This window comes from Podarcis raffonei, chromosome 14 (assembly GCF_027172205.1).
Source record: "Podarcis raffonei isolate rPodRaf1 chromosome 14, rPodRaf1.pri, whole genome shotgun sequence".
In the NCBI taxonomy this organism is placed as follows: Eukaryota; Metazoa; Chordata; class Lepidosauria; order Squamata; family Lacertidae; genus Podarcis; species Podarcis raffonei.
Window position 1 is genome coordinate 36,112,233 of NC_070615.1, and position 26,858 is coordinate 36,139,090.

General features: G+C 44.8%; 1 protein-coding gene across 1 annotated transcript in view; it reads right to left on the minus strand.

Moving 5' to 3' along the window:
* ABCA3 (ATP binding cassette subfamily A member 3) overlaps nucleotides 1–26,858 on the minus strand; it is a 69,455-nt gene that overhangs the window by 23,967 nt on the left and 18,630 nt on the right. The window contains exons 2-10 of the mRNA XM_053364148.1: nucleotides 21,963–22,056; nucleotides 18,302–18,560; nucleotides 17,797–17,924; nucleotides 16,360–16,525; nucleotides 12,049–12,308; nucleotides 11,270–11,386; nucleotides 10,995–11,115; nucleotides 6,218–6,391; nucleotides 1,212–1,393 (exon numbers count right to left, since the gene is read on the minus strand). Of these exons, the coding sequence (XP_053220123.1) occupies nucleotides 1,212–1,393; nucleotides 6,218–6,391; nucleotides 10,995–11,115; nucleotides 11,270–11,386; nucleotides 12,049–12,308; nucleotides 16,360–16,525; nucleotides 17,797–17,924; nucleotides 18,302–18,560; nucleotides 21,963–22,016 (1,461 nt within the window). The 5' untranslated portion in view covers nucleotides 22,017–22,056. The remainder of the gene's footprint in view (nucleotides 1–1,211; nucleotides 1,394–6,217; nucleotides 6,392–10,994; nucleotides 11,116–11,269; nucleotides 11,387–12,048; nucleotides 12,309–16,359; nucleotides 16,526–17,796; nucleotides 17,925–18,301; nucleotides 18,561–21,962; nucleotides 22,057–26,858) is intronic.

Sequence of the window (26,858 nt, forward strand, 5' to 3'; positions counted from 1 at the left end):
TCATTTAAGCTATTCATAGATACCAAATGGAGCTCACATATATCCACTTGGTCAGATCAGGAAGCCTGGTAGCAGAACAAGTTGTTGCCACTAATTGCTATTATGATGTCTTCTAATGAAGACAGAAATAGATCAGCTACTATGCCTTGTTTGTTTGCCTAAAACAGAGGTTTTAAACCTATCTGAGTCCATGGCTCCCTTGACCAACTACATTCTTTCTGTGGCACCCCTGTGGGGCTCAGGAGCCCAGTTAAATCACCCTTTGCCTGCAGAGCTGGCAGCCTCTCACTCTTTTTCGAACAACCTCCCTTGTGGAGTGTTCCCTCAGCCTCCTCCCCTCTCCCCTCCCCTTGGGAGTTGTCTGGGCAGCCGCTGCTGCCACCCCTGATCACTGAGCTACCCACCCACCCCAAAGAAAGGTGCTTCCTCACACTGCTCCACAGAGGCCTGGGAAGCATCCCCTAGCCAGCCCCAGAGGCACCATTTGCCTGGGGAGCTTATAACCAGGGCTGCTGCAACAAACAGCTGTGCAAGTCTCTGGAAGGCAGAGACGCAAGAGGGCATCAGAGGAGGGAGGGAAGGAAAGAGGGACAGAGGCCAGTGTTGCCCACAGCACCCCCAACCATCATTCATGGCACCCTAGGGTGCCACAGCACACTGGTTGAAAGCCACTGGCCTAAAACAATGGCCTGGCTCACAAGCCACGCTGGGCCATACCAAGTCCCGGCATAAACATAGCCATGTACTTCCTAGAAGAGGAGATCACAGTTGCTTTGCTCCTCTTCCAGTCACTCCTCTGCTGGTTTGGTTTAGCCTGCCGTTCAATCCCAGAATCATGGTTTGGCTCTCTGGACAAATCATGAGCTGTAAACCATAAAAGAAACTTTGGTGGCAGCTTATGGCTAGTCCAGAGATAGTAAAACCAGGTGTCCAGGTTTGGGTGACAAACCAAGTTTCTCTGCATGTGTCTTCACAGCGTCAAACCCCACCACAAAGGTTCCATTTCTCAGTTCCACAACTTGTTCTTTTTCTGTGCTCCTGAGAATCGTCACAGCATACCCTCAGCACTGGACTCTTCCCCGTTACTAAGCTCCAGATGCTTTCAATTACCACGTGCAAGTTGTCGTCCAAAGCAACTGGAGGGAGCAGGTTGGCAAAGGCTAGGCTACACAACAGCTGGTCATTGGGAGAGAGATCAGCACAGAACTCACCATCAAGAAGAAGTACCAGGGCTGTGGGATGCCATACTCTCCTGGGAAGACGGCCTCCACATACCAGGCCACCAAGCCATACAGCACCGAGTCCAGGAGTAGCATCCCTAGGACGTGAGCCACAGTGAAGTTATCATCCACGCTGACTGGTTTCAGAAGGTCCCTCCACTGCACCCCAGTGCCTGGAAAACAGAATAATAATAATAATAATAATAATAATAATAATAATAATAATAATAATTTATTTATACCCCACCCATCTGGCTGGGCTTCCCCAGCCACTCTGGGCGGCTTCCAACAAAATATTAAAATACAGTAATGCATCAAACATTAAAAGCTTCCCTAAACATGGCTGCCTTCAGATGTCTTCTAAAAGTCTGGTAGTAGTTGTTCACTTTGACATCTGGTGGGAGGGCATTCCACAGGGCGGGTGCCACTACCGAGAAGGCCCTCTGCCTGGTTCCCTGTAACTTGGCTTCTCGCAGTGAGGGAACCGCCAGAATGCCCTCAGCACTGGACCTCAGTGTCCAGGCAGAATGATGGGGGTGGAGACGCTCCTTCAGATATACTGGACCAAGGCCGTTTAGGGCTTTAAAGGTCAGCACCAACACTTTGAATTGTGCTCCGAAACATACTGGGAGTCAATGCAGGTCTTTCAAGTGTTATGTGGTCTCGACATCCAAGTTCTGTTTTGCATCCAACAGCGCAAAGTGAAAGCAGGCGGCTAATACATTACTGATACCTGAAAGGTGAGGCGCCAGGGTGGGGAACAAGACATCCCCTTCTTCTGACCCTCTCCTCCCGAATTAGGGATCCCAAAGTTGTTTTTGTTTTAAATACTTAATGCTACATCATTGTGGAGGATATTTACTAGCTGGTTTGGAGTATACAAGAAATATTTCAACACAACAAAAGATTCTGAGTGTCCGAACCACATTGCATGCACTATCTTGGGTAGTTTTACAACAAGGTAGTCCAGTATGATGGTGGATTAAGAACCTACGAATATGAAAAGAGCCTCCTGGATCAGGCCAATTTCCCATCTAGTCCAGCACCCTGTTCTCACAGTGGCCAAACAGAAGCTTGTGAGAAACCAGCAAGCAGGATTCAAGCACAGGAGCCCTCTCCCTTCCTGTAAAAGGGTAAAGGGACCCCTGACCATTAGGTCCAGTCGCGGACGACTCTGGGGTTGCGGTGCTCATCTAGCTTTATTAGCCGAGGGAGCCGGCGTACAGCTTCCGGGTCATGTGGCCAGCATGACTAAGCCGCTTCTGGCAAACCAGAGCAGCGCACGGAAATGCCGTTTACCTTCCCGCCGGAGCAGTCCCTATTTATCTACTTGCACTTTGATGTGCTTTCAAACTGCTAGGTTGGCAGGAGCAGGGACCGAGCAATGGGAGCTCACCCTGTCGCGGGGATTCGAACCGCTGACCTTCTGATTGGCAAGTCCTAGGCTCTGTGGTTTAACCCACAGTGCCACCCACGTCCCTCTCCCCTCCTGTAGTTTCCAGCAAATGGTATTCAGAGGCATTTCTGCCTCCAACCGTGGAAACAGAGTGCACAGACTTCATGATTATTGCAGATAAGGACCTGAGACAGGGTGGGTGGCTAAGGAGAAGATGGGGACAAAGCTAGGATTAGTTGCCATGGGCTCTGGCTCCACCTGCTGTTGAGCTCCTTGCCTTCTGCCCTGCCACTCCCAATGGGCACCAGCCGCCACTGATTGTGGTGGATACTTGCAGACCTGATTGACTCTCCCTTGATCCTTCACACTCCAACATCTGCCTACGAGAGAGCCTCCAGGCCATCGCCTTACTTACTTCAAGTCGCTTCTCAAAAACAGTTCTTCCAGGAATCGTTCAGACAAGGGGCAGTCAACATGGTGACCTCTCATCAGCCCTGACCATCAACCATGCTGGCGGGAGTGGGTGGGGATTTGAACCCTGGTCTCGCAGGTCCTAGCCTGACACTTTAATCACCACAATGCCACATGCGATTCCAAAAGGCATGTTTATCAGCTGACAGGCTCCTGACTGTGCGCTGGAAGCCACATTCCTCTCTGCCCCCACACCTGACATCACTTGCGACACCAGGTGCTGAGCAGATGGCCATGGTTTTGAGGAAATGGCTGCACCAGCTAAACTTCTTTCCCTGTTTATCCCTGTCTCCATTATTCCTCCCTGTACTTTCCCTGTACGTGTTTTAGACTGGAAACCTCTTGGACTAGATACCTATCAAACCTGTTCTTTGCAGAGCACCATGTGAGGCAGTAAACTGCGGGAGGCAGTGGAAGACAGAAGTGCCTGGCGTGCTCTGGTCTATGGGGCACAAAGAGTCGGACACGACTAAACGACTAAACAACAACAACAATGTACACAGAATACGCTTATAAATAAAAAATATTTTAGCCCACTCTAGCCCAATGGTTGCCATTAATTTGATTTTGAATTGATTTTAGAATGAATTGATTTTAGAATGTATTTCAGTTAACTGATTGTGATTTTAACTGTGTAAACTGTAACTGTGTAAACTGTGTTATTTTTACTGTTGTTAGCCGCTCTGAGCCCGGCTTCGGCTGGGGAGGGCAGGATATAAATAAAAATTTACTATTATTAATTATTATTATTATTATTATTAATATTATTATTATTATTATTATTATTATTATTATTATTATTATATGCTGCACTTTTGTTTGTGTTTTTTTCCAGGAGAAAGAAAGAAAAATTGAAGAAATATTCAGCCCGCTTTTAATTCCAGCCAGAGCTGGAACAACAAGAGTATTGCAGCTGAACAAACATTTACCAGTTGCTCAATAACCAGCTGGTAAGTCATGTGAGTTGGTCTCACACTGACTCCTACTTGCAAGAGATACAGCAACAGATACAGAGCCCAGCCCAGGACAAACCTATGGCTGCCTGTCTCCTGATGATAGTTAGGCAATTCACACCGTGGGTGAATACATTCTTTCACAGATTACTAATCTCACCACCCTCTTTTTGGAGCTAATCCCGACCAACGCAGCAAACAATCAACATTTCCTGCCATTCTGTTATGGTACAATCTGCATTAATACAATTAAATTCCAACTTTCCTCCAAGGATCAAGGTTACTGCTCCAAGGGGACACCCAGTGAGCTACATAGCTTAGTGGGGATTCAAACCCCAGTTTCCCAGGGTCCTGGGCCAGCGTTCTAACCACTACACCACACTGGTTGCTGCAACCCATGCCATGCCATAAAGATATAAGAAGAGCCTGATGGATCAGCCTAATGGCCCATCTAGTCCAGCATTCTGTTCTTGCAGCGGCCAACCAGATGTCTGTGGGAACCTGAGCACAAGAGCACTTTCCTTTCCTGTGGTTTCCAGCAACTGGCATTCAGAAGAATTGCCTATGGCGGAGTAGGGCTGGCCGATATCAGCCTTTCAGCATCACAGTATATCATCAACCAAACATCGCGGTCTGGCGATGTTCAAAAACAAGCTGCATTGGCCTCAGCAACTAGCAAAACTGACTGGAAAACTTAAGAGGAATGTCAAACCAAAAGGTATTTAGGGAATGGAAAATATATAAAGAATACTTGAAAATGTACTGTACGAACTTGCAGAAATAGAGTGATACTGATAACCAAGAATTGTTCAAAATGTAATAGTGGATTATATATCTATATACAAAATAAAATAATGCGAATCTGTGCAAGGAATACAGATAACGTAAGTAGTATAATGAGAATTATTGGAAGTTACATATTTTAATTTGTTATGAAAGTGTAATATATTGTATTTGCTTATGTTCGTTTTTCTAACTTTCCTTACTTTATTGTTTTTATTCATTTGTATCGTCTTTTGTACTATATGTTATGTATATTTGTCTATGTGAAAATTATTAAAGATTTTCAAAAGAAAAAAGAAAAAAAGGAAAGAAATTGCTGCAGCTCTCACCGCGGGAGCTGAGGAGGGTTCATCCCAGCGCCTAGCGGGCTGGGACAAGGCAGCTTGTTTGTACAGCTCACCTGGGGCACGGGAAGGCTCCCAATCCCCAGCTCAGTCATCCCCGGTGCTCTCCCCGCTCACGGATGAGTAGGGAGAGCAGCGGGGCTCCTTTGGGCAGCTCTGCCAGTGATGGGGAGGGCTCCCCATCCCCAGCTGAGTCATCCCTGGTGCTTCCCCCACCCCCGCTTGCGCAGGAACCAGCACTGGACTGGGGGATCCTTTAACTGCTAAGCTGAGGGGAGCAGCAACCACACACTCCTCAGCCAAGCAGTTAAAAGATGCAGAGGAACAAGCTGTTATCGGTGCCTCGCCGATGAAGCTTTTTCTCCCCCTGCACAGTATGAGGGCAGAGTGCGATGGCAACGCTTGCTGGAGGAAGTACAGTGGTACCTCAGGTTACAGATGCTTCACGTTACAGGCCCTTCAGGTTACAGACTCCGCTAACCCAGAAATAGTACCTCGGGTTAAGAATTTTGCTTCAGGATGAGAACAGAAATCGTGCGATGGCAGCAGGGGCCCATTAGCTAAAGTGGTACCTCAGGTTAAGAACAGTTTCAGGTTAAGAACGGACCTCCAGAATGAATTAAGTTCTTAACCCGAGGTACCACTGTAGCTAGCGGCGGGACTCGGAAGTGGTGGTGGTTTCACCAGCAATATACCACTGAGTGAACTGACATCATGGTCTACTCCTTGTACCAATCCTAGGTGATATATTGATAGATTGCCCAGGCCTACTGTCAGAGCACTGCCACCATGGCTAGTAGCCATCTATAGTCTTATCCTCCATGAACTAGTCCAATCTTTTTAAAAAACCACCCAAGTTGGCAGCCATCATTGCCTCCTGTGTGACAGAGTTCCATAGTTTAACAATGGGCTCTGTGCCTTCCTGCACGTGCACAAAGAGCAAAAGCAGCTCGGCGGTTTCTGCCAGAGGAGGATTTGCATCCACAAAAACTGGCAGCCAACCAAGAGGGCGGGATTCTCACCTGGCCAGGAGCTTCCTGGCCAACTCACCTTTCCCTTCGAACATGCCGATCAACTGCGCTCCCATAGCCATGGCAACGTTGGAAATGAGGCACGACGAAAGCTTCTGGTTGTGTGTCATCGTGTCGTAGCGTGGGGAGATGAAGAAGTATGGAATGTAGGAGAAGAAGTAGAGGAAGCCCCCAGCAGCTGCCGCCACGTTTGCTGGGAATGCAAACAAGAGAGACAATATTCAGAGAAAACAACGACAAAGATTCATGTGCACTAACAAATTCAACAGGGACTCTTTGTTTCGTGGAAACCCAACTCGCGACATCAAAGCCAGTGTATGAAGGGAGGGGCAAAAGAGGGTCATGCAGTCCTTACACCTTTTTTCCTAGGCTCCTTAAACTGTGGCAGAAACTGTGGAGAAAAAAGCAATATGAAATGGGACCTGCAAAAATGGTTTGCAGCATGGAGTGCTCCTGCTCAGGACCCCAGCAAGATAATGCCCTTTTCCTGGACACTCCATTGCAGTCTCCTTTTCCTTCCCTGTTTCCCCAAAACAGTCAGTCAGCATTCTGTGTACACTGAGCATGCTCATTACTCCTATATGTGGTTCCAACTCCCTGCGCCAGACTTATAAAGTAAAGGTAAAGGGACCCCTGACCATTAGGTCCAGTCGTGACTGACTCTGGGGTTGTGGCGCTCATCTCGCTTTATTGGCCGAGGGAGCTGGCGTACAGCTTCCAGGTCATGTGGCCAGCATGACTAAGCCGCTTCTGGCAAACCAGAGCAGCGCATGGAAACGCCATTTACCTTCCCGCCGGAGCGGTACCTATTTATCTACTTGCACTTTGACGTGCTTTCGAACTGCTAGGTGGGCAGGAGCTGGGACTGAGCAACGGGAGCTCACCCCGTCACGGGGATTCGAACCGCCAACCTTCTGATCAGCAAGTCCTAGGCTCTGTGGTTTAACCCACAGCGCCACCCGCGTCCCGCCAGACTTATACTGTATGTCTAAATCTTTTTCTTTTTTAAAAAAGAAATATGTATATATGGTGTCTATAAAACCTTTCCAGGAGTGTATCACTTCAGACTGCAGGTGGGGCAGTCTGAACATGAGCTGAACACTCCGCCAAGTTAAAACACACATACACACAACTCTCTGCATTTGGAAAGCTAGCACATCAAGGAGAAGGTCAGGCTCAAACTCTTCTCCTTGACATACTCACACTCCATATGCAGGGAAACTGCATGCTTGACACACATTATATCACTGTTTATATAATAAATAACAATGTTTTTATTTGTTAACTTTTTCATCTGTTATAAACGAACAAAGCGCAATTAAAAATGGCATGGCTTTTGTGATTTGATGTGCAGTGTTTTCTACTAAGAAGAAAGTGTTGTTAATGCACAACGACAGGTACATTAAACTTGTAAACCTCAAATGAATTACTGTCTGCTTGGCTGGAAGGTTTCAGTATAAAAAGCATCAAAATGAAAAACTGTTGCATGGGTGGGCTGGACAAGGGTCTGCGTCTGCATTCCCACAGCGACAAACTTGTTCACTGTGCTTAGTCACATCCTGCCTCTTCCAGAGAGTGAATTACAGGTGCAACTCTGAAAACCAGGGGCAAGCAAGATTTTCAAGTTTTACTGTTGCAGTGACACACTAGACCTGGCTGTTTTTCACTCTGCAATCTGTTCCTAACATAGTCAATGCTTAGGCCTCAAATTCCTGGAGTTGCTTTTGACATGTAAACATTGCAATCCATTAAACTGCCAAAGGTGGGGTGGGGTGTTGCTGCTGGCACCTTCAACAGGGACTAGCTGCATTTGCAGCTGATTCCAGTGGGATTTCCAGGTACCGGGTGCAAATCCTGATTTAGCAGGGACTGGGTGCACTCAGAAAAAGGACACCTACCAAATCAGGAGCCTCGTCAGGCCTAATTAGGCTCATGGGCTAGAAGTCCCCAGCACCGCATTAAAGCGAGGCATACTATCCCAGGGTTGGCTTAGAGCATTACAATAAAATTTGTTGTGCTGAAAGTTCTGGTTTTCTCACTCCCTACATATAATTGCATCTCCTCCCCTTACAACTTGTGCTTTAAAGCTGTGATCCAATTAATACCATAAGCATGCCATGGGGGAGGGGGAGGGAGAACAAAGCTCAAAGCCCTCAGATGTTTCCACAGGTAGCTGCTTCAAATGCTGAAAGAGGCTAGCAACATTTCATTTCAGTTTTGAAAGTGGAAAGGTGGCTTGCCTCTTTGGAATGCTGTGGCTGAGTCAAAGAAACCTCTTGCTCTTTGGCACCTTCCTGTGTGATGATAACCGAGGTCTTGGGACTAGTTGAAAACACACCAGGGACTAGCGGTGGTTCCCAGGGCAGCACTTACGAATTCGTCTGAAAGGAAGCCATGTACAGCTCCTCTTCCTTGGTATTCTCCACCCATGCACCCCACTTCATCATCATCATTTCTTATTTATTAATAATATAATTTATAATAAATTATTTATTATTTATACCCCACCCATCTGGCTGGGTTTCCCCAGCTACTCTGGGTGGCTTCCAACAAAATATTAAAATACAATAGTCAATTAAAAAAACCATATAAGTTAAATCCAGCATACTTTGCAATGCTCAAATCTAGCAATGCCATCATCTCAGGGGCCATTCCACACCCTGTTTTTTGGCACACTGCAGGAGTGGGGATGCATTATGTTGCAATGGAGGGAAATTTGGTGTTATCAGCTACTGTGGGAAACAGAATACTGTACTGGACTAGCTAAGCCTTTGGTCTGACCTACAGGGCTCCTTTCTTATGCTTTATTTAGGGGGAGAAAGCTGAGCCTACTATTCAGCAGTACAGTAGCAAATACTATACGTGCATGGATATTATTGAGACCTCCCAGTTCATTCATTCACTTCTATCCCAATATGTGGTGGTGGGGAAGCAAAAAGGCATCAAGGGACACAACAGTTAGTTTTGAAAAGGAAAAAAAAACTAGAAAAAAAGTCCTGAGCTGCTCTGATGCTTGAAATAGCAACTTGATCTTCACAAAAGAGCAGGGGAAGATTTTGCAGTCCCAGTGGCAACAAGCACTATCGACTACAAATCGAGCTGCCATAGGAACCATGGCTAAGTTACATGCAATGGGTAACCCAACCTACTTCCCTGCCTGGGACAATCCTGTATCTTGAGCGGGCCAAAGTAGTAGAAGAAAAAGGCATGTGTTTTTAGGTTTGCAAAGAGGCAGTCCACACCCCTGGGGAATTTCCACCCAGCTGCTCGTCTGTTATCAGCTATCATACACATCACTGATGCTCCTGCATAACCTCATAATTAACATTTCAAATCCAGAATATGACAAGACAAAGCGCCACCAGCTTCCTGGCCTTATGATCACCCTGGGAAACTAGGAGGGGGAAATTGCCAGGCCAAATGCAAAACAAAACAAAACAAAACATGGCTTCTTGTACTTTCAACTTGGAAGCAATAAAGCTGTGGAATGCCGCACCAGGGGGCTGAATAAACAGGAGTTAACTGCCTCTGCAACTTAAGAGCACAGTCCTACCCATATCTGCTCAGAAATAAGTCCTACAGGATTCATTTCGGATTGCCTACAGATAAGTGAGATTAAGCTTGTGGCCGACTCTCTGTGGATTGCAAGAGGACATCCTATCGTTGGGCTAAAAACAAACAAGGGATGAGCATGTGCTTCCGTTCCTCCCCACAACCTTGGGCCAAGAAAGGAACCATCATGTGAGCCCCAGAATTTTGAGTACCAGAACTGAACTGAACTCAAAGCCCTTCCAAGCAAAAATCCATGGCTGGCCACCCTCTCTTTCCCATCGCCTTAGCTTACTTCATCTCACTAGTGTCATAGCTGTCCACTTTTCCCTTTTCTTGCGAAGAATCCTATTCGGAATAAGGGAATTTCCCTTTAAAAAAGGGAAACGTTGACAGCTATGACTAGTATAATTTGCAGGGAGAGCAGTCATTTCCTTCTTCTTTCCTTTCAAAACTACTTATTATCTTTAGACACTGAGGTAAGAAAAAGAAATCACAGCCAAGCTATAAAATGCAAATCAAATAGCTGAAAACCATAAAAACCAACAGGAAATGGGACAAAAAAAACCACAGGTGAGATTATTACACATTACAGCTGATAACAATTTGCATGCCTTTGCCGGCACAACAAATAAACTGACATTAGACTTTCCCTGTCTTGCTAACTGGACAAAAGAGTCAACCAAGGTCAATCAAATTGTTTTCTGCCAGGATGGTGGATGTCTCCCAGTATCAGATGTTGATGTACACAAAATAAAAAGGGTGCCCAGACTGCACTGTGGTTCATAGGGTTTGATTTGCCTTTCATGGTTCTTATATTATTGGGAACCTTCTCTAACAGGGCAATAATCCAGCATCTGTCATACCATTTATCAACAGAAATTTCATTATCCGCTTTCTAGTAATGTGAAATTGTGAGCTTAGCATCCATTAACATAATATGAATGTGATCTTTATTGGGTAGGGCTTCATTAGTGAGGTCCATTTTCTTGCTGCCATTCTTGGAATATTTCCCAATCTCCTCCAGGCACCCATGTTTATCTGCTTCGAGGCACAAAGGGATCTGCCAGCAGATCTGGATCTACTTTCTGCCTTCCACTGACCAAAAGCAGGGCCTGAAAGGCAACAAACTTTTCAAACGTGGGCTAAGCAGCAGCCAGCAGATTCTGCCAGCCTGAAAGAAGTGGTTGTGCAAATCAGTCACTCTTTCATCCTGACGGACAAACAGCCAAGGTCACTTTGCTTACCTTTGGAGAAGAAGGTGCTGACCATGAAGCTGAAGGAGATGGATGCGATGGAGAAGACTGTCAAGAAGGTAAACACCAGAGTGGGGTCACTATTTGTGAGCACCGCTCCCTGTTTGCTCACCTGCAAAAATCAATACCCTGCGGTTAGTCCCGTTATCTACTCAGAACTCAGCAGCAACATACAGACTGAAGAAACCTTGCAGATGGAAGGGAGAGTGTGCTGCCAACCCTGATGTGTATGTGTTAAGTTTCAACGCCAGATGGGAGATGCTCACCTTTACGCAGAAGAGGATGGTGACAAAGAAGTTGGAGACCAAGAGGAAGAGGAAGAACATGAGGAACCAGGCACTCCAGTGCAGCCAGTTACTGAGGCCCATCATTCGCATGTACTCCTGCGGATGCAAAAATTCAGCATTGGGTTCTTCTAACATTGACTCCTTCCCAACATTATTCATCCCTTGAATCCCATAGCCAGGAGCACTTATGAACGTTTACAGTTCTTTTCAACAGATAAGGGCAATCAGCAAACACTGGACACATTCTTCTGCCCGAGTTTGTCTTTTCTAATCTTTCAAAACCAGCCATACCCCTTCAGTTCCATGCAAAAGATTGGTCAATATAGATTGCTCTTCAGTTTTCCTACTCGCTGTACGATCACTTACTGTTTCCAAAACATATGCAAGCAAGAAGCGAGCAGCTACCTGCCTTTTTATGTGAAATATGACTGCTTTAAATGTATAGTGCAGATGGAACCTCAATCTCTTTCCAAAAAATGGATGGAAGCCAAGGGTGGTATCCAGCTCAGTTCTACTCAGAGTACACACACTGAAATTAACACGACTAACTCAGGTCCAGTGGGTTTACTCTGAATAGGACCTAGCTGGAACCAACCCTATGATTCTCCAGGAGTAATAAATTCTGGGATTAGAGTCCCAAAGTCAATAGGTGTTTGGTGCAACTGCAAATTCAGTTATATACCCGGCAGATGCAGAAATCCACACAGATAGACTTGCTGCCTAGCCTGGACTGTCAGAAGCACTTATCACTGCATTACCTTCAGCTTCTTCTCTTTCTCATGCACCACAGCACGGACTATGTTGAGCGAGGTATAGGTGAAGCTCAGCATGAGCAGCAGGGGAAGCTGGTTCTGAATGGCCAGCACAAAGAGGTCGTTGACGTAGGGTGGGTAGGGAAAACGGCGAATGACCACCATGAACCTTTCCAGCAGACTTTCCGCAGAAGTGTTGGTGTGGGACTGCAGGATTGCCATGTCCACAGCATGCTGCACTGCCAGGAAGCCTTCTCGGTAATACCCTACGGAAGCAAGAGGAGGGGGTCAGAAAGGACATCACAGAAGTTCTCTGATACTGAGGCCACATTCACACCACAAATCACTATCATACCACTTTAAACAGTCATGGCTCTTCCCTCCAACCCCCAACCCCCAATAATTCTGGGAACCACAACTTGTTAGGGGTGCTGAGAGTCCTTAAGAGACCCCAGAGTGGTTCTACAGCCAATCCCTCTTCACTGTGAAATCTGGGAACTGTAGTAACTCAGTGAGGGGAATAGGGGTCTCTTAACATCTCTCATCACTGCTCAGTGGTGCAGTCACCTCAGGTGGCAGGCTGGGGACAGCCGCGGGGGGCAAGTCTGGGCCCTCAGGAAGGCACTGCTTGCTGCCTCCCGCATTCCTCCTCCTCCTCCTCTTCCTCCCCCTGCCTGTTCCTCTCTAGCCTCCTTTCTGCCCCCCTCCAGGCCTGGATTAAAACAGCTGCAGGCCCAGGGCTAGGAGGTCTCCTGATCATGAGAAATAAAACCTCGTCCTCTTCTTTATCTGCTCAATGGAAGTAGAACATTGCTGAATTTTTGGCATTGATTAAATTGTTTACACATTTATAACCTTTAATAATTTTACAGAAGTATGGAATTAATGAAGACATTCACACAGAACATTCATAGGGGAATCATACCTATACTATAACATTTCACTATATACAAAGTCAGAACAGTTTCCTTCGAGCTCTTTTTGACGCAAACTTCTCCATTATATCATTAAAATCAGGAAGTCACAGTTTATCATTTTCTAGGCAGTAGAATGCTTAGATCAGACAACCATTCTGTTTGTAACCATTAAATACAAGAACAATCTGAAAATTGCTTCCACATTTGGAAAAGTAGTCCAAATTTTCTCCTGAAATATTATTTGATATATATCTTGGTGGCTTTTCAGCATGAGCCTGTACAGGTGGGAGTGCAAAAGGTCATCTTTGGATACTCTTGCACCAACATCTCAATGCCATTGTGAATCTGTTCCTTGGTTGCTTGCAGTTTCAACAAAAATGAAAAATTGCCAGCCACACTCCTATTCACTGTTGCTCTTCTGCCTAGATTGGCTTCAAGAGCATCCATGACAGGGATAAATGAACTTACCCTAAACTTATCTCTTGGAGAAAGTTCATCTAGGACTATGGGTGCTGTCCCATCGTTAGGTTCCCCCCCTACTTTCTGCCTTCTTTTGAAAGTTTTGTACTCTACATCCGGTACAGTAAACTTTGCTTGCTATTCATTCTCATCACAATTTGCCAAATAACTCCCTGAGGTATGTGCCTCCAAGTAATCTTGCTATGCTTTGATTCACTCTTCGAGTGTTGATGAGAGCATTTGACCACACTTGCTTGCTTAAGTGTGTTAGCATAGAGTTCATATGATTTTTAGAGTTTGCACAAGATAAGCCTGATGCCAAACAACAAATCCAGTAGAAGCTAAAGCTGTAGCTGAGGAAGTTTTACTAGAGAAAAGTGTGCACACCAAATTTTCCCCGGTCTCCTGCAGTGACCTCAGGCCGAGAAGGAGGGGAAGGAGGCGGCGCCATTTTCTTTTTTGCCTCAAGCAGCAAAACATCCTGGGCTGGCCCTACTCATCATCCTAAACAAATTACAGTTCCCAGAATTCTCTGGGGGAAGCCAAGGCTGTTTAGAATGGTATCATAGTGCTTGGGTCCTGCCTGATGGTTTCCCACAGGCATCTGGGAGAAGGGGGTGCTAGACTAGATAGGCCATTGGCTTGACCTAGCCAGCTCTTATTATGTTCTTACAATACAGAACTGCTCCATAAACAAATCAAAATGAATGCTCAATAAAAATGAGATATAATCTAATCCCTGCATAAACTTCGTGTAAGCAAATCAGGATGAGTGCTGAATAAACAGGTTACAGGGAGGTCAGCGCCTCTCAAAAAATGACCAGGCTCCCATGCCCTGTCTAATTAACTGACTTATTTTAAATGTGGGGCTATCTCCATTCCCTTCCTCTTGCCTTTGCTTCACATGTCTTACACTACAATCCTGCAGGCAAGATAGTGCAATTATTGTTAGTAATCAACAAGGAAGGCTAAGTTATAGTAGGATGTTCGGACTCTAACAAAATATGGGAATTTATTTAAAACAAGCAACAAGGCTTCAGCCCAAACAAAGCCTGTAAATCAAGCAAATACATCTCACATGGCAAACATGTGCATAACTTCTTATGTCAGTTACTGAAGTTCAGTGTGGAATTACAGGCCTCTCCTAGCCGCTCCCACAGTTTAAGGCCTATTAGTTCCAGCACTCTCTATGATCTCTACTCACCATTATAATTACATACTCAATCGCCAACCTAGTATTTTATTACAACAACAAAGTAATGTCTCACCATTTACATCACCTCAACAGTTTATACTATTGGTGGTATATAAATAATTCTGCAAATGCATACATACATGCGGACATGAGACTTAAAAGGTCACATCCACACCAATGCATTTAAAGCACATTTAACACACATTTAAAGTGCATAGCTTCCCCCAAAGAATCCTGGGAACTGTAGTTTACTCATCCCAGAGCTGCAATTCCCAGCACCCTCAACAAACTACAGTTTCCAGGGTTTGTCTGGGGAAGCCTTGGGTGTTAAATGTGCTTTAAACGTATCATGTGAGTGTGATCAAAAGCTGCAGTGTGCTCTCTGGGATCCTTAAACTTCTTGGAAACCTAAATTCCTACAAGTTAGAATCACAGCAGAGATATTATCTGTAAGCTGCCTTGAATCCATGCCAGGGAAAAGGGCAGGGTATAAATCAATATCACCATCATCATCATCTCTGTATTTTCTTTCCAAGCCCCCTATCCTACCACCCCCATAAATTCCCTTCTATTGTTGAAATGACATATCCATGCAGTTTGCAGCTAGACCTAAGATGTGCATATTAGCCGCCTAATGTCATCGTGTCTTTGCAGCAGAAGAATTTCACCAACCCTGTTCCAATTAGGAGATGACTAACACGGAAACATGCCAAGCCTAGGTGCCGGCAGTTCTGCCAACTCTCTGCAACTGCAGCCATTTGTTAAGCTGCTAATTAAATGCATTCCACCGCTCACTCCTCCAGCGTAAGTGAGCCAAGGAGACAATGAAAGTGGGTTCGAGAGAGAGGCAGGCGATGCACACAGCTTGTCCTTTAAATGATAAACAAGCAGGCAGCTGGAAAGAGACCTCCTGCTTCTTCTCACAGCCTGTGCTGGCCAGCGATGCCCTAGTTTTGTGCCGGTGCCTGCCACCAGAGGCTTCGTGGAGCAGCGTGGCTGTGTGTGTGCAATGCAGAGTGGGCCTGCTTTTAAGCAGTTTCTAGTTGCTTTGGAAAAAAACAGTCATTTATAGATTGTGTATTTACCCAAAAAGCCTTGCTTGCCATCTGATGAGGGGAGCCCTCACCCACATCTATAGCCACACAGTTCATTAAGTTAACAGCACAATTTGTTCTAGGAAGATCATACATCAGCTATGACAGCTGAATGCAAATTCCATTTTTAAAAATAGTGGGTGGGTTTTGTGGGGGGGGGAGGGAGGAAAAATGGAGGAATAAACAAGGATGATATATATGTTTTTGGATAATATGTCTTGTTATAATTTTTAATAATTAAAAAAATAAAGTATTAGCATGCAAGGTCCTAAATGGCCTCAGATGCAAGAACCTAAAATAACAACTTCTTCAATAAAAACCGCAGAACAGAATACATACTCACACACCAAAAATCAGCCTGGTAGATCCCTTTGAGGAGGGACCATCGTTCATGTCACAGATAACTTTCTTTGCACACAAGACGTCCCAGGTTTCATACTTGTCATCTCTGGTTTAAAATGTACTGGGCGGCATGGAATATGAGAAGCCTCTGCCTGAGACTCTCCTGAGCTACTGCCAGTCAGGGGGAGGCTGTGCTAATCTATGGTGCTCAAAGAGTCTGACCTGGTCTAAGGCAGCTTCCTCTGTTCCTGTGCCCTGATGCCCATGTGGTTAACTTTCCCCATGAACTCCCAGCCCAGAGATTACTCACCTGGTGTCCCTCCATCGTGCAATTTGGGTTCTCTGGGTCCTGGTAACTGGAACAGCGGGAAGAGGTAGCTGGTGTGCCAATCACGGTCCAGGTTAGGGTTCAGGCCTGTCTGCTCACTCCGAGGGGCATTCCTAGGGCTGTATTTGAAACGCAGGCGGTAACTCACCTGCAAGAGGAATTAAAATTTTAAAAACCCACATAACAATATAGAAAAACTGGCAAAAGCTAATCTCCCAGCAAACAAATCAAAATGATTACTCATAGCAAGTAGAACCTTGGTTCCCGAATGGCTTAGTCGCTGAACAAACGGCTCCTGAACGCCGCAAACCTGGAAGTAAGTGTTCTGGTTTTCGAACGTTTTTCAGAAGCTGAACGTCTGACGCAGCTTCTATTTGAGTGCAGGAAGCTCCTGCAGCCAATCAGGAGTTGTGCCTTGGTTTTCAAATGGTTTTGGGAGTTGAACAGACTCCCGGAATGAATTACCGTATTTTTTGCACCATAACACTCACTTTTTTCCTCCTAGAAAGTAAGGGGAAATGTCTGTGCGTGTTATGGAGGGAATGCCTACGGGTGGCATGCCTACGGATTTTCCTCCTCTAAAAACTACGTGTGTGTTATGGTCGGGTGCGTGTTATAGAGCGAAAAATACGGTAAGTTCGACAACCAAGGTACCACTATAAATAGCCAACATCGTCTAACCTCCCTGCAACAAAGCAAAATGAATGCTCACTATAACAGGCTGTCTGGAAGCACCTGCTAATTAACTGTGCATTAATAGCTGCCACTCAAAGCAATGACAAACCTATACAGCATCTTAAAAAGTAGAGACTTCACCTTGCCAACAAAGGTCCGTATAGTAAAAGCTATGGTTTTCCCAGTAGTGATGTATGGAAGTGAGAGCTGGACCATAAAGAAGGCTGATTGCCGAAGAATTGATGCTTTTGAATTATGGTGCTGGAGGAGACTCTTGAGAGTCCCATGGACTGCAAGAAGAACAAACCTATCCATCCTTAAGGAAATCAGCCCTGAGTGCTCACTGGAAGGACAGATCGTGAAGCTGAGGCTCCAATACTTTGGCCACCTCATGAGAAGAGAAGACTCCCTGGAAAAGACCCTGATGTTGGGAAAGATGGAGGGAACAAGGAGAAGGGGACGACAGAGGACAAGATGGTTGGATAGTGTTCTTGAAGCTACCAGCATGAGTTTGACCAAACTGCGGGAGGCAGTGGAAGACAGAAGTGCCTGGCGTGCTCTGGTCCATGGGGTCACGAAGAGTCGGACATGACTAAATGACTAAACAACAACAATAGCTGCCACTCACTGGCCAAGTTAAATTTTCCAAGATGGCTCCCAGCCACACATGCCCACAAAAGTCCCCCACCCCTGCTTCATCAATTTGAGGAACTCTGGGTGAAACCTGCCCCCGTAACTCCTTACCTGCAGTGGCAGGGGCTCTTGACTGTGAGCTAAGAGGTGTTCGAAGACAATGCCAGCCAGAACATTGCCAGAGCGGTTGTCAAACCTGATGTAGTCTTCAAAGGCTTTCTCAGAAGGGAAGCCTCGAACTGCAAGGAAAACGAAACATACACAATGAGTGTGCGAGGTGGGGGTGGGGAACAGGAGTGGCAAGGTGTTTCATTCAAGAAGTGGTGACTGGTGTCTATGGGTTTTTGTAGGGAGGAAGGCAGAGAGTCCAACAGCTGGTGGAGCTAGATCCAGTGACAAGCAGAGCCAGCTAACTCCAGACTTTTCCCCACCCAGTGGCAACTGGTACCCATTGGGACTAGTTGAGCAGAAGGTAAGGAGCCCAACAGTAGACAGAGTCAAAGCCAAAGACTAAGAAAGAACGCCAAGGGGTGCCCCACTCCTGTGCTAAGCAGAGGCATTATGCTACAGAGGAGCAAACATTTGCACATGCAGACAACCTTGCCTAGTTCCTGACCTTTGGTATTGATTTCCAGTGCCTTCGCCACAGTCTCCACGATGCTCTTCACAGCCGTGTTGTTAGCAGGAACATAGGCCAGCTCCAAGTTGTATGGGTGCCAATGAGGGGAGATAGGAAGCTGAGACACCGGAAGGCTGTGATAGGTGGTAGCATTCGGGTGGTCAACCGCCTGTACTCTGTGACGGAGGGCAATGAGGATGGCAGCAAACAACAATGGCAGGCAGATCTCTATGATCGTGACCAAAATCTGTCGCTTCTGCAAAACAAACCAGGTATATGTGTTTAGCTTGGCATGGAATCCTTTCCCCTGGGTGGGAAACGGCTGCAAGTGTAGATCAGGTGTTGCTATCCATGCTGCACCCCAAGCAAGTTACTCTTTGCTGATGCTAGAACTTAAGAATTGACATGCTGAGCCATCAGCAAGGGTCTGTCTGCTAGCAGCCGACATGAGAACAGGCCTTCTAAGTGCTGGCTCCCTGCTTATGGAATGCTCTCCCCGGGGAGGCACATCTGACACCATTGTTGCCTATCTTTAGGGGCCAGGTCAAAATGTTTCTTTTCTGCCAGGCCTTTGTTGTTGGCATTCGTCTTTAATTATCTATTGTGCCCTTCAGTGGGTGGGACGTTTTAGGCCTCCTTTTTTATAAATTTGAATGTGTTTTTAGCTTTAAGTGTGTTTTAGTTCTATGTTGCTTTTACTGTATGTGCTATTTTGTTGTAAATCACTTTGAGTTACATTTTATTAAAAAAAAGTGACTAAGTTCATTAAATTAAAAATATTAGTAACGATGACGATGACACAACTTTCTGTTTCTGCAGTAAATTATTTGCCAACTTATTGAACTATTTCTAAAAAGCAATTCCAGGGCACTGAATTTTCATCTTGGCCATTTCTCTTTCATACCTGTAATCAAGTGAGATCAAGACCGTATCCAAGGGATCACCTCTAGATCAAGTCCAAAGAGCACTGTAGCATCTTTGGGACCAATAACCTTTTCAGCTTAATAAACTGAGATGTGAGGATGACTTGCTCCTCCTCATGTAGCCATTTCGTGCCTCCTTTGAACTAGCAAACAAAGCATAGAGAGCCAGTCTCTGCTCATGCGCCTTTACAGCAACTGCAGATAGAACTTGCCAAGGCATCTAGATCTTCACCCATGGAGAAGAGCTGCCAATCCAGTCGTAAATGCTGTAGACATGCGATCAGGAGCGACCACAGCTTTTGTAATTGCCTTACATATGTATTACTACACTCTACATATATTACTACACTCTACACAAGACTTTGCAAGCAGATCAAGTTACAAGAAATGGGGCTCTGGGGGTGGGGTTGGTTTGGATGAAAAAGGTGGGTGGAATGGGTGGATGTTTCGGAAAGACATTTATTCATTAAGTACAGGCAGTTCCACAATCTCCAAAACAAAAACAAACAAAAATGATAATGGTTAAGCAATGAATTGCCAAGGAAATTCATAAAGCATTTAAACCATTTGCCTGTTCCTCCTCCTTGCTGGGTCTATCAATGTGCAGTGTACATAGGATTTCTTGTACCTATCAGAGTGGGCTAGGAATCCCATACATTCACATAACGTGCTGGGATCAAGCGGAACTTTTCCTCTGCAGTCATAATGCAATTCTCTCACCTGTGGCTTGAATCATGATAAATCACACGGACACACTACTTGAGCCAGTTACTTAACCAATGTCAGGATGTCTGTGTATTGTGGGATTGGTGCATGAAGCATTCTCCCCCCTCCCCTTGCAGCATCCAAATGACACTGACAGCATCAAAATGCCACCCTGTAGCACCCCCCCCCCCCGCAATGAATCAGAATTTACCCTTTCCAAGGAAAATCCAGTAAGTTCAAGAAACTTGTTTGCCAGTAACTTGTTTGCAATAGGTGAATGACTTGTTTGAAGTATTAAACCCTTCCCTGGAGGTGCCTTCTGTGAATGGCCATTGCTTATTATATAATTGTTACTGTCGAACTTCAGTCTTAATAATCTGGATTGTTGGTACTCTAGGGTTTGGCAAATTGCCCTCCTTGACAAGAGCGCTCATAAACTAAAAGTATCTAAATGGCAGAACTCAAATGAACCTCCCCCCACCCCATATGGCATGACGTAATTTCTTATACAAAAACTGAGGCACATACTCACTCGGTAACGCTAGTATATATAAATGTCTGGCTCATCTATGACTTTATAGAACCTTTATTCTCAATGATGGAATTCACAGGTGGCGAATACATTGATTTTTACATATCTTTATTATTTGTGAAGGGAATATTTGTATGAGTTAATATTTTATTATCCCTTTGGAGATATCCCTTTGTACTTTTGCCCTTCCTGGTTTTGACACTTTATGGTTGACATTTCTCTCCCTCTCCCAAGCATATGCATTTATACTAGCAACGCAGGGAAATGCTTCATGCATTGGGTAATTTGAGCTATTCTCCGCTAATTTTGTTAAATGTGCCACAAGATTGTTGTTTACACCAGTGGCTCCCAAACTTTTCCCCCCACTTGAAAATTCCTGAGGGTCTTGACGGAACACGGAATAATTTTTCTGCCTGTTGTAGCAACTGTAATGCATTGTGCTAGATGCTGTATGGTTTTTAATTGCATTTTTACGGATGCCACTTGAATAAAGCCTGTGGTTTGGGAAGCCTTAGTTTATGCTACCTTTGTTTCATATGTAGTGTACAATCATCATTAGGGGAGAAGTCACAGCTCTGGAGTAGAGCACATGCTTTGATGCAGAAGGCTCCATATCCCATCCTGAGCATCTCCACTGAAAAGGATTTCAAGCCACAGAGCTTGAGAAGGTTGCACACAACCCTTCAGAAGCTTTGCCAGTCCCCTGGTCAAGGGGGAATGATGGTCAAGATGGACTTGGTATAAAACCAGCCTTCTATGCAAACTGACCTCTGATACAGTGCAGATGAGGCAGATGAGTTGTGCAACCAACACACGGATACGCAATTGTAGGCCACCACCTTATGACCTAGTGGGCTCTTTGATTCGCAATGGAAGATCCATTTACACCTGACAGGTGCAATAAGAGAGAGACTAAAGGAGATTAACCTTGGCATGGGATAATAGGATCAGTCCATGGCCAAAATCTCAATTAAGCATCTTTCAATCCAGCCCGCAGGGACGTATCAACGTTTAATACGAAGCAAAACAAACACGCCTTAGTTAGATATGTTTGCATTGCCCAAGTCTTGTACGAGCTACACAGGAAGAAACACTTTCCTTCCCCACTGTTCACATTGGTTATTTGCTTTGCTTTGCTCTTGAAATAATGCCTTGTTGAAATTTTATTATTTCATTTTATTGTTAGTTCAAAATGGCGAACAATTCCCTAAGTGGTTTAACAGTCAATCCCTCTTTCCAATGTACTCTGGAAACTGTAACTCTATGAGGGGAATAGGGATCTCCTAATAACTCTCAGCAGCCTTAACAAACTAGACTTCCCAGGAAGCCACAACTACTTAAAGTGGTATGTCACAGCTTTAAATATATGTACTGTATAGTGCAGATGGGGCCTTAAAGCGAGGTACATTGGCAGCAAGAATGCAGAGGTCTGACCTCCACATCTCTGTTCTCCATTTCCACCCTCTTGCCCATGTTGTACGCCTCTCTGTAATCTTACCTGCAAGATGTAATTCTTCCAGAGAAGAAGCCCAAACTGCCGTAGCAGAACCATCTTTCACTTCGGAAGGGAGGAACCACAAGCTTCCAGGACTCTGAGGAAGAAAATGATTTGAGCTTTCAGTTAATCATGCAAAGCAAATTCACAACCAGACAGTCATCTTATAGAGAGACCTACTCCAAGAAGTGTTCTGCTGTCTCCTGTGATGGAAGAAATGGGCAAAATTACAAAACAAAGAGTTGCATGTCTCAAGAAGAGCCTAGGATTAGAGCTGGAAAATACTCTAGATACTACACTTGATCTTAGCCAAAAGAGCTGGAAAATATTCTAGAAGTCATTTAGCTCAAACTGTCATCACCTTGGCTACTGGAAGATTCAGGAGAGATAAAAGGAAGTACCTCTCTTCACATATAGTGCGCAATAAACCTATGGAACTCACACCCACCGGAGGAGGCAATGGCCAGCAATTCAGATGGCTTTAAAGGAGGACTGGACAAATTTGTGGAGAGTAAGGCTATGAATGGCTACTAGCCAGGATGACTATGTTCTACCTCCATTGTCAGAGGTCGTATGAGAGAATAGCCCCTGCCAACTCCAGCATGAAAGCCCTGAACAATAGACTTGGGTGTAGATTCATAGGAATCCCGGCAGCAAAACTGATGCAACAAAATAGCCTGCTTTAATAGGACGTAAGGCAAGTCAAGTCTGAACTCGCCCTGCATTCAGGAGCTGGCCGGGATCAGATATCAGTAAATTCCCTTTTGGAGATAGATGTTTCCTAATTCAGACAAGGACTGAGAGAGAAGATGAGAAACAGAACCTGCAACAAAATGCTGCAGTTTAGATCACACACATCATATGGGGACTTCCAGCGAGGAAAAATGGCAGGCACCACAGCAGCGAGCAGCTCCTGAAGCCAGCCAGAGCCAACTGCACTACCAGGCTGGCTCTGGGCTGCTGAGGCTGCCACTGTCACGTTTCCCAGGGACAGATTTGCAAATCCGGGGGCATCTGGTAACCCTACACCAAACATGCTGTGACTTCATTGGGTTGGGCTGTTCTTTGCTGGGAGTGGGGGTATGTGTGTGTGTGTGAGAGAGAGACACCCACCCCTTCAGGGTTTTTTCCCCCTAAAGGATCGTTGTTTTTCCCCCCTAAAGGATCGTTCTATCATATGTGGTGGGAGTGTAAAAAGGTGAAATGCTTCTGGGAGATGATATATAATGAGTTGAAAAAAATGCTGAAATATACATTTATAAAGAAACCAGAAGCATTTATTTTGGGTATTGTTGGAAATGAGATAAATAGAAAAGACTGTAAGCTTTTTTTATACGCGGTAACTGCAGCAAGAATATTACTGGCCCAAAAATGGAAGCAAGAAGAATTACCAACGTTGGAAGAATGGAGGATGAAATTAATGGACTATGCAGAATTGGATAAGCTAACAGGAAGGATCCGAAACTGGTGGGACCAGAGGTTCACCAAAGACTGGACTAAATTTATAGAGTATTTGAAAAGTATTTGTGATGATCAAACTACGTTTGTAGGTTTACAAGAAGTTCTGTGAGGAGTAATTTAAGAAATATTGTAAAAATGGAAAGAGAGAGATGAACTGTTAAGAAATATAAAGGCAATATTATGTTAAGAATTGCAGAAGATGTGATTATGACGGAGGATTATCAGAGGAGCTGAAGGAAGTCTAAATAAGAATATGTGTGTAATAATTTGTGTGGTATGTTTTTAAAATTTTGTAAGCTAAAAACTAATAAAAAAATATTTTTAAAAAAGGATTTTTGTGCTTCTGTAAACTTCTGGCATTTTGCTGAACATCTTCCTTCTGTCTGGGTGGTGTCATTTTGGCTACATTAGGATCAGCGCCAGCAGAATGAGCTTGTTACGAGTTACGTACGATATTTAATCTCTGGAACTTAAAACATGACACCAGTCCTCCATGACAAGGACTGCTTCTCTTCCAGAAAGCGAAGCAGAGAAGAACTCTTCGGTCACATTCGCACTATACATTTAAATCACTATGATATCCCTTTGATGGCCATGGCTTCCTACAAAGAACTCTGGGACCTGCCGTTTGTTAAGAGGGGTGGGGCTAAGTTGTTAGGAGACCCCCTATTTTCCATCAGAGAGCTACAGTTCCCAGAGTTCCCTGGGACGAAGGACTGAGCATTAAACCATTATATTAGGGAACACTGTTTCCCAAAAATATGTATTTAGCTTCTCCTACTGAAGAGGCTCTTCCCTAGGCTGCAGATTTAGGGTTGGAAGATACTGGTGAAAGCACTCTTGGGTCTCAAGCTATTTGGGGCTTTGTACGCTAGTACTGAGGGACGCGGGTGGCGCTGTGGGTAAAACCTCAGCACCTAGGGCTTGCTGATCGCATGGTCGGTGGTTCGAATCCCCGTGGCGGGCTGAGCTCCCGTCTTTCAGTCCCAGCTCCTGCCCACGTAGCAGTTCGAAAGCACCCCTAAGTGCAAGTAGATAAATAGGTACCGCTTTACAGCGGGAAGGTAAACGGCATTTCCGTGTGCTGCACTGGTGCTGGCTTGCCAGAGCAGCTTTGTCACGCTGTCCACGTGACCCGGAAGTGTCTGCGGACAGCGCTGGCCCCCAGCCTCTTAAGTGAGATGGGTGCACAACCCTAGAGTCGGACACGACTGGCCCGTACGGGCAGGGGTACCTTTTTACACTAGTACTAACACCTTGAATTGGACCTAGTAGCTCAGAAGCAGTTGGAGCAATAGTACAATGACAGGCGGTGCTATGATCTCCATTTGCTGCACAGTGCAGTAACTTGGAAATTGCATTCTGCAGTATCTCCAACTTCTAGAATATCATCCAGGGAAGTCCCATGAAGAGTGCATTACAGTACCTGAGAAATTATTAGAGCATGAATCTCTGAGGCTAAATGCTCTCAGTCCAAGAAAGGCTGCAGCTGGTGAACCAGGCAGAACAGGGAAATGTAGGGAAATCCGTAAGTCTGAGAACTTCTGATCTGGGATGCTGTCTAAAAGGGTGCACTCTAAAGGTCAAGGGGAAGGGAGACATTCAGTCCAGTCATTCCAGATGCTACATTGATCAGGATCAAAGCACACCATACATTCATCCCACTACAGAATACATTTGTACCAATTTTTATTTTGCATGTGTCTGTGTCTTCTATATTTATGCAAAGTATATTTATGCAAAAGGGAAATAAAGTGGAATTCTATTACCATGGGCTTTGATTTAAGCAGAGGCTCCTTTCTTCTGTACTGTGTAGGCAAAATGAAAAACACTTTACAGAACCAATAATAAGAGGACGTATAAACTCCAACGGCCTGAGAGACAGACGGCACAAAGCTCCACAAAACGCATCTTTGCACAACTAGACTCCATGTCTGGAGGCAACAACAAACAGCCATCAAAGGTAAAGGTCAGCAACAGTTTCAAAAATAAATAACAAGAGACACAACAGATGAAAACATCTCTGCCAAAGAAGGATAGAACTTTCTTTATGTGTGCTACAACAGCAGCAAGAATACTTATCGCAAAGCATTGGAAGACACAAGATTTACCCACCCGGAAAGAATGGCAGATGAAGTTGATGGACTACATGGAACTGGCGGAAATGACTGGCAGAATCCGAGACCAGGGAGAAGAGTCGGTGGAAGAAGATTGGAAAAAATTTAAAGACTATTTACAGAAACACTGTAAAATTAATGAAAGTTAGAAGGATGCTGGAACGAAGTTATATGGCTTTAGCAGAAATGTTATAAAGAATTAAGTAAAAATAGACTGTTAATGGGCCAAAGGGGAAAAAATAAGGTTAGATTGTGTTAAGATAAATTATAGGACAAAAACTGAGAAAGATGGAAAGGATTTGCTGAAATAGCTAACTGAACTAGGAGGTGTGAGGAGGTCGTTGAAACAAGTAAATGAAAGATAAGATATGGAAATATTGGATGTGTTTTTAATTGTTTTTGTTTTGTTAAGATAAGTAGTGTTTTTTGTTTTTCATGTATTGTATTGTATTGTTTTGTTTAACTCTTTTTCTTCTTTTTGTAATCTTTAAACTCTTAATAAATATTACTTTAAAAAAAAAAACAGATGAAAACATCTCGCTCCCTAAAAAGGTACCTGAAGCAAGGAAATCTCTTGTGGGCCCCAAAGCCACATCACGGAGTGTGTAGGAACTATACGTTGTAGACCACAATGATATATTTTTATGATACAGTGGTATATAAATATTATTTTACAAATTACATACTGGCATTGGCCCATGTGTTGCTACATCCTTAGCTGGCCTACTAGTGGCAAGCTCATCTAACACCAGCATCACAGGGGGCAAGAGTTGCAGCTCAGTGACAGAGCCTCCGCCTTGCATGCACAAGGTCCCAGGTTCAATCCCCAGCATCTCCAGGTAGGATTGGGAGAATGTCTCCTGCCTGAACCCCAGTAGAGATGCTGCCAGTCAGTGTACACAACACTGAGCTAGATGAACCAATTGTCTGACTCAGTATAAGGCAGCTTCCTATGATCCTATGCACTACAATAACCCAAGTATTATTTTGAATTCTTAATTATCTGTTGTAAGAAGAAAAGAAACCCCCTACGCCTTTCCATAACAACAGAAACCGCCCTCTTGTCTTTCAAGTCAGCTTAGGGCAGCTTACTGAAGAGGAAAGAAACACAGCAGGCTAAGAACTTCCTTCTGAGTGAGAGGAGACAGCCCAGGGCTTGGGCAGAATAGGCTCCAAACAACACCTCTGTCTTCACCTGTGTAGTGTCCTGCAGATTAGAAAATACTCTTTGCAACACCTGGAACATTATACAGTGGTACCTCAGGTTACAGATGCTTCAGGTTACAGACACTTCAGGTTACAGACTCTGCTATCCCAGAAA